The 12,008-nt window shown below is 38.3% G+C and overlaps 1 protein-coding gene across 1 annotated transcript in view; it reads right to left on the minus strand.

Moving 5' to 3' along the window:
* Window positions 1-8,943: 8,943 nt before the first annotated feature.
* Window positions 8,944-12,008, minus strand: part of MED20 (mediator complex subunit 20) — a 43,134-nt gene continuing 40,069 nt past the window's right edge. The window contains exon 4 of the mRNA XM_054569358.1: window positions 8,944-8,992. Within this exon, the coding sequence (XP_054425333.1) occupies window positions 8,963-8,992 (30 nt within the window). The 3' untranslated portion in view covers window positions 8,944-8,962. The remainder of the gene's footprint in view (window positions 8,993-12,008) is intronic.

Consider the following 12,008-nt stretch of genomic DNA (forward strand, 5'->3'; position numbering starts at 1 on the left):
TCATTTAAGAGAATGGATTTAAATATCCCCCTGGCTTTCTGAACCTAAGTACCTTCCCCATTATTAACATGACTCTCTTCCCCCCAAATCTAGGCCTGTAACACTACACAACCACATTATTACTGCTTTAACTTCTAGGTGACCTTGATGCCTCCTATCTTTCTAGTTTTACAATGAATCTTAAATATTATCACTGTATTAAACAAAAAGAGTATTTCATCTTATATTGTATTCCCCTCATTTAAAAACCCACAATAGCTATCTACCTAATATCTAATAAAGAGTTTGTAGAGGTTTTGGGTTGGCCAAAAGTTCATTTGGTTTTTTCTGTAGGATGGCTCTAGTAGCGCTTTGTTGTCTTTAACTTTCTTCTAAACAGTTCTGTTAGATTGTATTGTGACAGCTGTCATATCAGCGCACATTTAAGATAAAGCTTATCAAAACTGGTGAATTTTTGTGCAGCCATTTTAACATTGAAGCTGGAAGAAAGTATGTAACATTTTCAGCATATTATGCTTTATTATTTCAAGGAAGGTAAAGACACAACTGAAATGCAAAAATGATTTGTTTGATACATGGAGGAGGTGGTGTGACTGATCGAACATGTCAAAAGTAGTTTGCAAAGTTTCATGCTGGAGGTTTCTCATTGGATGATGGTCTGTGGTGGGGTAAACCAGCTGAAGTTGATAGCAATCAAATCCAGACATTAATTCAAAATAATCAAATGTTATACCACATGGGAGACAGCTGACATACTCAAGCTATCCAAATCAATAAAGTTGATTTGGTAAAAAAAAAAAATGTGTCTTAAATTTCCAGCCAAGATGGAGGCATAGGTAGATATACTTTGCCTCCTCACACAACCAAAAGAAGGACAACAACAAATTTAAAAACAAAAAATAACCAGAACTACTAGATAATTAAACTGTATGGAAGTCCAACAACCAAGGAGCTAAAGAAGAAACATTCATCCAGACCAGGAGGAGGGGTGAGATGGGCAGCTGGGGCGGAGAAGACATATGGAAAGGCAGCGGTGGGAGGATCAGGAGGGCAAGGTGGCGGCTGGCAGACCTGGAGGTCCCACATTTGCATGCAGACAAACCACGAAGGGACAGCTGAGGAGCAAGATGACCATGCAATCCAGGGTTCCAGTGCGGGAGAAGAAAGCTTCAAAACCTCTGGAGGTAAAAACCTGTGGGGGTTGTGGCAGCAGGAGAAACTCCCAGCCTCACAGAAGAGTCTGTTGGAGAGATCCTCAGAGTCCTAGAATGTACACAAACCCACCCACTCAGGAATCAGCACCAGAAGGGCCCAATTTGCTTATGGGTAGTGACAGAAAGCTGGCTGAGAGCTAAGCAAGCGGCATTGTTCCCTCTCAGACCCCTCCCCCGCAAACAGCATCACAACGCAGTAACCTGTGTTGCCCCACCCTGGAGAATACCTAAGGCTCTGCCCCTCCCAATGTAACAGGTGAGCTGAGACAAAGAAATATGGCCCAAATTAAAGAACAGATCAAAGCTCCAAAAACAGAACTAAGCAATGAGGAGATAGCCAACCTATGAGATGCACAGTTCAAAACACTGGGAATCTGGATGCTCACTGAATTGGTTGAGTATGGCTGACGAATGGAGGAAAAAGCGAAGGCTATGCAAAATTAAATAAAGAAAAACATACAGGGAACCTACAGTAAAGGGGAAGGAAACCGGGACTCAAATCAACAATTGGGAGCAAAAGGAAGACATAAACATTCAACCCGAACAGAATGAAGAAACAAGAATTCAAGAAAATGAGGGGAGGCTTAGGAACCTCTGGAACTTTAAATGTTCCAACATCCAAATCATAGGGGTGCCAGAAGGAGAAGAGGAAGAGCAAGAAATTGAAAACTTATTTGAAAAAAGAATGAAGGAGAACTTCCCCAATCTGGCCAATGAAAGACTTTCAGGAGATCCAAGAAGTTCAGAGTGTCCCAAAGAAGGTGGGCCCAAGGAAGCACACAACCAAGGCACATCACAATTAAGTTACCCAAGGTTAAAGATAAGGAGAGAATCTTAAAAGCATCAAGAGAAAAGGAGACAGTTACCTACAAAGGAGTTCCCAAAAGACTATGAGCAGATTTCTCAAAAGAAACCTTGTAGGCAAGAAGGGGCTGGAAAGAAGTATTCAAAGTTGTGATAGACAAGGACCTACATCCAAAATTACTCTAGTCAGCAAAGCTATCCTTTAGAATGGAAGGACAGATAAAGGGCTGCCCAGATAGGGTCAGGTTAAAGGAGTTCATCACCACCAAGCCCTTATTATATGAAATATTAAAGGGACTTATCTAAGAAAAGGAAGATCAGGAACTATGAACAGCAAAATGACAACAAACTCACAACTATTGAAAACTGAACCTAAAAACAAACAAACAAACAAAACAAACTAAGCAAACTAGAACAGGAAAAGAATCATAGAAATAGAGATCAGAAGGGAGGGGGAGGGGGAGGGGGAAGAATGGGGGAAAAGGTACAGGGAATAAGCAGCATAAATGGTAGGTACAAAATAAGCAGGGGGAGGTTAAGAATAGTATAGGAAATGGAGAAGCCAAAGAACTTATAGGTACGACCCATGGTCATGAACTAACTGGGGGTAGGGGGAGTGCTGGAGGGGGGGGTGCAAGGTGGAGGGGAATAAAGGGGAGAAAAAGATGGGACAACTGTAATAGTATAATCAATAAAATATATATTAAAAAAAGGAATATGTCCTTTATTTTATGGGAAAAAACCTTATGGACTTTGGTCAACCCAATATAACAGAAAGCATGTTTATTTTAGAAACCTGCCTCAAACCTGGCATTACCTTTTACTAGGTCTGTGACATTGAATTTGTTTCCATATTCATTAAAATGAGGAATAATATCTATATACCTCCCAGAGCTTATGTGATGAGAAAATAAAATGATTTATATGGAAGTGCCTAGTACATAGAAGGTGCTCAAAAATAATAGGCAAATAATGCTAATGCAAATGAATTTTCTGAAACTCAATAGAATTTGACGAGATTTTTAAACTAGAGGAAAGACCAAGTGTCTAACATAATTTGTGGTATGTTGTATGCACTGAATAATTTATGTGAAAACCTGGGCTTCTAGGAAAACAGGGCAGAATGAATACATGTTTACCTCCTCTCCTCTCAAAATCTCAGTAAAATCAAAATATAAGCAAAAAGGAGCATAAATTCATAAGTACAGAAAGAATGGGAGATGACACAATAGTAGATGAGATGTATCATAAAAATTTTAAAATATAGAAAGTAAATGAAGGAATGGAAATGTAACAGACAAGAGCATGCTAAAACCTAAATGCTGATGTGGGCGAAATAAAGAAGCAAACTGGTTAGAACTTCAGAACCTGGAAAGGCTCAGGAATTAGAGGCTCTTGCCCACCTATGGAGGTCGATGTAAGGTGTGGGATAAAAAAAAAAAAGTTGGTTGGACACCTTTGATCCCATACCATTTCCCCCTCTTCCATTCCCAAGAAGCCAAATGACTATGTCTTTTCCATTTTGTCTGAAGACTGGGGTTTTATTTGCACGTTAGATGTTCTGGTCTTTGGTACACCAGGCACAGCTAAGAATGGGGCACCTCACAGGTAGCAATGCTGGAAGGCAACAGCCATTTGGTAAATTCTGATTAAAATGCTCCTTTCACACCTTCAATGAAGGGAAAGCCAAATGCCAACCATTTTTTAAAACTTCTGTTAAAGTGTATTTTATTTATTTTTTAAATGAGATTTTTTCTTTTAAAGATTTTATTTATTTACTTTTAGAGAGAAGGGAAGGGAGGGTAAAAAGGCAGGAGAGAAATATCAATGTATGAGAGATACATTGATTGGTTGCCTCTCACATGCCCCCAACCGGGGACCTGGCTCACAACCCAGGCGTGAGCCCTGACTGGGCATCCAACTGATGACCTTTTGGTTTGAGGGAAAACGGGCAACCCACTGAGCCACCCCATCCAAGGCAAAAGTGTATTTTAAATTAAAATATCTGTAGAGATAATTTTTGGTCATTCACATTCTGAATGTCAGTTTCTTTTGGTACTCCCAATCCTCTGCATTTGGAAATGGCTGAAGTTAGTGAGTGATCTCACAGACGTCCAGCCAGTGAGCAGCAGTCTGATGGTCGCATTAGTTAACCTTCAAGTCATTGTTAAGTGACAGAATCTAATGAGCCAAGTAATCTCTTTCTGTATAAAAGTCTCTTAAACAAATTACAGGGTCTTGGGAGCAACTCACCAGGCAAAGAATATCTCACACATGTATGAATATTTTTTTTCAAATAATAGAAAACATTAGAATAAATTTAACATCACTTGGTATTTAATTTTTTTACGTTAAATTTCTTAACAAATGTGGCACTAACTTTGAAAACAAAACAAGATTAAAACAACCACAACAAGGGTGACTGAATAGGCCCAACTTTATGCTATATTGGGATTCCATGTAAGATTTGAAAAATCCCAAACCATTTGGCGTTTTTTTATTTTTATTAATTATTTTTAATTCTCACCTAGGGATATGTTTACTGACTTTAGAGAGAGAAGAAGAGGAGGGGGAGAGAGGGAGAGAGAGAAACATCAATGTGAGAAACACCAATTGGTAGCCTCCCCTACGTGCCCCAACAGAAGATCGAACTTGCAACCTAAGTATGTGTCCTGACTGGGAATCAAAACCACAACCTTTTGGTGTATGGGACAATGCTGCAACCAACTGAGCCACCAGGCCAGGGCCATTTGGTGCCTTTAAAAATAAAACAACAAAATGTCAAGCAGTTACCACTCTAATCTTCAACACTCAGACAATGAGGAACACCAGTCAATGTACAAGACCCACAGTGGCTAAACTACCATTACATCAACTCAGATTCCCCTGGAGAGGGAGGTGTGACCAGGGCAAAGGACTCAAAGGTTGGGTTGGAGACTCCATGAAAGTAGAGGTTTTCTCCTTTTACTTTGTTCACTGACTTATTTCCAGTCCCTAGAACACAACTGGAATATCGTAGATGCTCAATTAACACTGAAAAACATTGATAAAAGGCTGTCCTGAGAGGACCTTTTGGTCCTCCCAAAATTGGGAGCACCCAACACAAAGAACAAGTGGCAAGGCTGGTGGTGTTTCTACTTAACACGCCAAACCCTCTTTTCTCCTTTAAGTCTGGATTTCCACAGCCCCTTATAATTTAGAACATACCCTCTAGCACAATTATGAAAAAGAAGCGGAGTTTTCAAGTCTCTAGACTGGGAGACACAGTCCCAATGTATCAGGACATCAGCAGAACCTACATGGAGGCGTTGTGTGATGGGGACAGCCTGTGGCCACTCGCAGTCTACTCAATCAGCAGTGAGGGCACCTGGGCATTCTGACCCGCAAGTGGGGTCACTGTAATGTTCTAACACAGAAACAAACACTAGTGCATCTCACTGCGAATCTAGTGATAAGACTGACCTTATTTTACATCTTTTGCAAGTCTTTTTAATGTCTGGATTAAGGAAGACAACTGGATTCTCCTATCTTATCTCTGCATTCAGCTGGTTGCATATCATGTAGCCTTTGGAAAGCTCCACTGCATACTTATTAAGCAAGTAATGTATTATTAGTATTGTTATAAAAATAGTTTTGAATCCCGAAAAAGTCTCAGGGGCCCCAGGACCACACTTCAAGACCCTGTTGTAAAAGATATGTACATTAAGAGCCTTAACTTTGAAGGACATTCAGAAGGGATTCTCAAACAAGGGAATGGAGTTTAAAAAGACAGAGAGAGGAAAGCATTACTGATTACATGTAGCTACACTTCACAGGAAAGCCAAAACATTTCATCAGCGTACTTGTTACTTTATATGTCACTTACTCTTTGTACTTCATCGTATTTCAACAGGAAATAATTGCTATTTGAAGAAAAGAAAAGCCAGCGTTTCTCTCTGACAAGACAGACCCCAGAACAAAAACCACATACTATAAGTCCTTCCAGTTCCTATATAAATGTCGATTGTTAATGCACATTTACTTTTTAGACCATCACTTATAAGTGACATTCTAATTATAAGACCCATAAGTCACTTTTCTCCTGTCTTTTCTTCTCTTGCACAACTTTCTGCTGACTGTCATTCAAATATTATTTAACAGGACAAAAGAACAATTTCCAATTACCAATCAGTTCCAAACTGCTGCACAGTTAAATCTTTCTGTCTGCATGTTTCTACAAATAGCAGCTAAATGGTAATCTACAAATCAACTCACTCCCAGGGGTATCCAACCTTTTGGCGTCTCTACCCCACACTGGAAGAAGAGTTTTCTTGGGCCACACATTAAATACATTGCAACACGTAATCACAAAAAAAAATCTCATAATGTTTTAAGTAAATTTATGATTTTGCGTTGGGCCGCATTCATAACCATTCTGGGCTGCATGCAGTCCGCAGGTTGGACACCCCTGCATCCCTTCTAAACATGTACTCAATATTTGGTCCTTAGCTAGGTTCAGGTGACTTCTATCCACTACAAACATTTCCTAACAAAGCAAAACAGCTGTATTCATGTAAGTATGATCATGAAAAATGATATTTACAAATAATCATATTATTTTTCTCATACTTAAGAAAACATGATTTCAAATTTCCTCCCCACAAGCAAGCAAAAACAGATTTGTTACAGTGATTTTTTAGAAAACATTTGGCTTTTCTGTTTTATTTAAATTCACACTCATCTTTGGAAGTCTTAAAAGAGTTTATTAACTAGAATGGCAACCCCCTACTCAACAGCACAGGTTCTGTGTCTTTGGGTAAATTACTGTCTCACTATCCTCAGCTTTTAAAATGAAGATAATAATAGTATCTGCTTCATAAGTGAATGACACGATTAAATGAGATAATGAATAAATGAGTGAAGCACTAAAAAACATGTGTCTGACACATAACACTCAATAAATATTAACTTGTTTTTATGCATTAGTCTTATAATCTAAGAGAGCTTCAGAACAACATAGGAGAAAAATATATTAAAAGAGATGACTATTTTAGTGTCCTTGCTTCTTAAAATAGGTAACTGCACCACCTTAGAAAGTGCTGAAAGCCATAGAAAAAATATCAAAAGACATTTCCAAAACTATTACAATTCTGTGAAATTAACAAAAAAGAAACTTCAAAAAACCTGCCCTTCAAAATAGACTGAGGAAATCTTAGAAAATTTGACATACATATCCAGAAACAAGAGAATCAGTCATGAGTCCAGCTTTGACACAGATGCTGTTATGAACAGGATGAAACTATCACAGTCCAAAGATAGCTGTTTATTCTTATGTTCCTGTTAAGCACCGTATACACCATAAGATAAGCAGTAAGAGTTGAAGGTGTATCTATTCTCACTTAGTCTAGCAGCATACTCTGAGAGAAATGAAACTTGAAGCCAAAAAGAAGAAAATACCCTTGCCACCAAGGTTTAACCTTATCTAAAAAGGTTTAACTCTTGGGGTACATCAGAAAAAGACTAATCTTTGGTACAGAAACTGGAGTACATATGAAAATTATAGCTAACATTTACCAAGCACTTAATATTTTCCAGGCATTATTCAAATTTTTTTATATGGATTAATTAATCTTCAACATGGCATGAGATAAGCATTTTATTGTTCCTGCCTTATACTCAAGGAATTGAGGCACAGAGAAATTAACCCGTGCAACTGTCAAGTTAACAGTGGCTAGTCAAAAACAGTTTGACTCCTAAGCCCAAATTCTTAAATAGAAGGCAAAGAAGAAGGTTGCACAAATATGTATAATACATTTTTATGAGGTCTGTCCAGAAAAAGTCCAGCCATTGTTAATATAACAAGAATGGTTTGGGTGACATCGATGTAACCTGGCAGCCAAGGAGTGAACTGGAATTCACATGTGTGAACAATGATGACTTCACTGTACTAGTTAGTGGAGGCAGTAGACACCATTGAGTGAGCACGTGTACTGTGTGGCAATTGCTTTTAAAATGACAGAGCGAGTAGAGCAATAAATATGCATCAAATTTTGCATTAAGCTTGAACATTCCTATGTGGAAACTATTCAGATGATTCAGAAGGCCAGAGCTATGGGCTACTGGTGACTAGCGGCTTCATTATGACAATGTGTCCGCTCATGCATCATATCTCATGCAGAGTTTTTTTTGGGAAAACATCAAATAACCCAGGTGACCCAGCCCCTATACAGCCCAGATTAGGCACCCTGAGACTTCCGGCTTTTCCCAAAACTAAAACCACCTTTGAAAGGGAAGAGATTTCAGATCATCAATGAGATTCAGGAAAATACAACAGGGCAGCTGATGGCAACTGGGAGAATTGTGTGAGGTCCCAAAGTGCCTACTTTGAAGGGAACTGAGGCATCATAGTCTTATGTACAATGTTTCTTGTATCTTGTATCTTCTTCAATAAACGTCTCAATTTTTCATAGTACGTGGCCAGACACCTTCTGGACAGACCTTGTATACTCTCTGTGAGGGGGCTAAGATGCAGGTAGAGAGAGGGCTTTGGTTATGCATGTTTAAACTATTGACAAGGAGAGTGTATGGACTTGTGTAATTAAACAACTTTTATAATATCATAAATTTAGTCACATCTTTTGTGGGCTTTCTGTGGAATTCCATTTGTTTCTACCTAACACACAAATAGGGCTATGACCCCTCTTAAATGAATTCTCACTTAACTCTCACAATACTGAAAAATTCTCAACAATGAGAAGGAAGAAAGTGGTAAAAGTTCAGAATGGAGATAAGATAAAAATAGAGACTGATCACTCACACTAATAGTATCCCAACCTTGGACACCTATTACAGATTGACCATACATATGCTATTATAAATAGTTTTCATTAATATATTTTTATTATAATTTTATTCCTTACCCATTAAACAAGTTTTTTTCCATCTTCATCCATATTATTCCACAGTCATGGATTAGGTTTCCTCTTCTCTATTACCTATGGAGAAAAACAATCTGTAAGGTTGGAAAGAGAAAAGCAATTTCATGAATTTTATTTATAAATTCAAAAAAAGGATCAGTATATTACAATAGAATTTGATGAACTCCATCCAAGTACTCAAAATTAATGCAGAAGAGTGAGAAAAGGCTGTGATCTTTTTTCAGCTAAGGGCAATCAAAGATTCAATCACTTATGAATAGGCGAATCCATAAATGGAAGTAACGGTTTATGTCCTGAAAACCACACTTCTGCATTTGCTTTAGGTTTTAAAAATTATACGCTGTCTTTACATATAACCCCAAACTATCAGAAAAACAAAAACCAATTCATATTAACATTCTTGTGTATCAAAAGCTAAAATTATTTGTGCATAAGTGAAATATATAATAATGAAAGATGCCATGAGGTGACCCCTTTGTGTTAGGTGGGTTAGTGCCTTTTAGGGAAGCAGCTTGCTTTTTTAAAAGCAGCATACATTCTATACACAAGGACATTAGTTTAGTCAAAGATATCTAGAGCATATGATTTGGAAAGATTACATATATAATCATTTTTTTGGTTCCTGACACTTTGTTGAGAAAGCAGGACTCAAAAAGCTTCAAATTAGTACACTGTCAGCCTATTTTGTCATCCTGTAACAAATACAAGAATTCCTCTTAGAAGGAACTTTCTTTGTCAAAATAGATTCCCTCAATATGGGTCACCCGACCTCTCACATCCAGTCCCTTGAGGTGAATGAATCCCTGCAAGAATGGCTGTCAAGACCCAAGAATGGGTGTCAAAAGAGAGAAATTGCTCTGCCTTAGACAAGGGAAAGAAATTGTTATTTTATCACTGAAAGGAACAGAGAAAAGAATGATGAGGAGAGTGAAAGGAAGAAATGAGTCAGTATAATGGAGCAAAGCTGGGATTAGATGGGGTGAAGTTTTCAGGCCAAGAGAGGCCCAAAAACATTTTGACAATGGGGATGCTTTACTAGGGAAGTTGCATTAATGCACTGTAAGGCTCACCCCACCTTTATTTTGTCTCCTTCCTTCAGTTAAGTGCACCAAACCCACAAACGTCCTGTATGAATTAGGGTCTTTTTAAAAATCAGAGGAAGAACCCAGTTTCACACTTGAGTGCACCACAGTGCACATCAGAGGTGCAAGGTAAGAAAATGGGGGTCTAGGAGGCAGAAGCAACTGCTAGAAGATAAAACTCTGGAAATACACAAATATTTTTAGAAAGAGCTTACCATTTCCACACCTTCCAGGGTGCAGATCTGAGGTAACCATATCCAGGAGGCTAAGCCAACATTATGTGGATGGGGTTTTTATATCCACAAAATTTCCCTCTTTCCTATCCAAATAATCCTACTTGCAATATATGAATGCCAAAAAATTAGAAGTTAACTTAATCACATGTAAATCCAAGTTATTTTATGTTATTTCTTAATCCTCACTTGAGGATATATTCATTGATTTCAGAGAGTGAGGGAGAGAAAGAGGAAAACATTGATGTGCAAGATAAACATCATTGGTTGCCTCCCATAGGTGCCCTGACCAGGTATCACCTGCAACCTTCTGGAGTGTGGGACAACACTCCAACCAAGTGAGCCACCCGGCCAGGGCTAAATCCAAATTACTTTAATTTAATGCTTGGATCTCTCCAAAAAGCGGACCACAATAATCGTTCTATTCTAAACAGCTCCTAGGATATTTAATCACATGGAGTTCAGGCAGGCTTAAAAGCCCTATGAAATGGCTATTAATTTAAAGAATAAAGACTTCAATAATTATGATGGTGGTCTTCAAAAATGGGAAACTATAATAAATCAGCTTACTATTAATAAGACTCCACACATTCAAATATTTTCCAGCTAGACCCCACTTTATCATTTAAACTACTGCAATATACTTTTGAATGGGAGAAGGGAAATTACAGAATACATAGAAACAAACAAAATGTAGATAATATCCTTGGGGTGTCCAATCTTTTGGCATCTCTGGCCCGCACTGGAAGAAGAGTTCTCTTGGGCCACTCATTAAATACATCGTGACACATAATCACAAAAGAATCTCATAATGTTTTAAGTAAATTTACGATTTTGTTTTGGGATGCATTCACAACCATCCTGGTCTGCACGTAGCCCACGGCCGCAGGTTGGACACCCCTGCAATAGTCTTTGAAATAAGACCCCCAACAAGCATATTCAAGTTAATATATTAATGAAACTTGCGGATCTCTCTGGCTTTCTGGTATCACGCAAGGCAAGATGGAGATACTAACAGAGACCAATTATCATCATGGTATTCACTTTCTTGCACAGACCTTATGCAAGTTACTTAACTTCCTTAAGTCTGTTTTCTCATCTACAACATACCACTGGTGTAAGGATTAAATGAGAATGCTGGTAAAATGCTGGTATACTGCCTGGCACATAGCTGATGATCCTTTATCTTTTTAACTTTAGTAACACTTGAAGTAATTAATAATGCAAAAGAAACATAACATTTTACATTTCAGTGCAGGCATTGAGAGCATAAACAAGACTCAAGATCTGCTGACTTTACTGTTCTAAGATTCTAAATTATTAGTTTGCCATGAATTTTACCCATTAACAGCTCTGAATAATAATTTCAAATTCAGGACCTCTGCACAGACATATTTATGGTTCTCTGTGAAACACTAAGGGTGCTAAGCTTGCATTTACACCCTCTGACCATGGTTAACAATAATCTAGTGGTAAAATCTAAGTTCACTTGCCAAATAAATTATTTCCTCCCTTCCTTTTCTTCCTCTCTCTCTTCTCTCCCTCCCTCTCTCTTTCTTTTAAACCTCATCTGAGGATATGCTTATTTATTTCTAGAGAGAATAGAAGGGAGGGAGAGGGAGAGAAGAAACATTGATGTGAAAGAGAAACACCAATCGGTTGTCTCTCGTATGCACCCCAACCAGAGATGAAACCCACAACCTACTTATGTGCCCTGACCAGGGATTGAACCCACAGCCTTTGGATGCATGTGACGAC

Source organism: Pteronotus mesoamericanus, unplaced genomic scaffold (assembly GCF_021234165.1).
Source record: "Pteronotus mesoamericanus isolate MK-2021 breed Mesoamerican mustached bat unplaced genomic scaffold, CSHL_Meso_final contig_20, whole genome shotgun sequence".
NCBI classification, from domain to species: domain Eukaryota; kingdom Metazoa; phylum Chordata; class Mammalia; order Chiroptera; family Mormoopidae; genus Pteronotus; species Pteronotus mesoamericanus.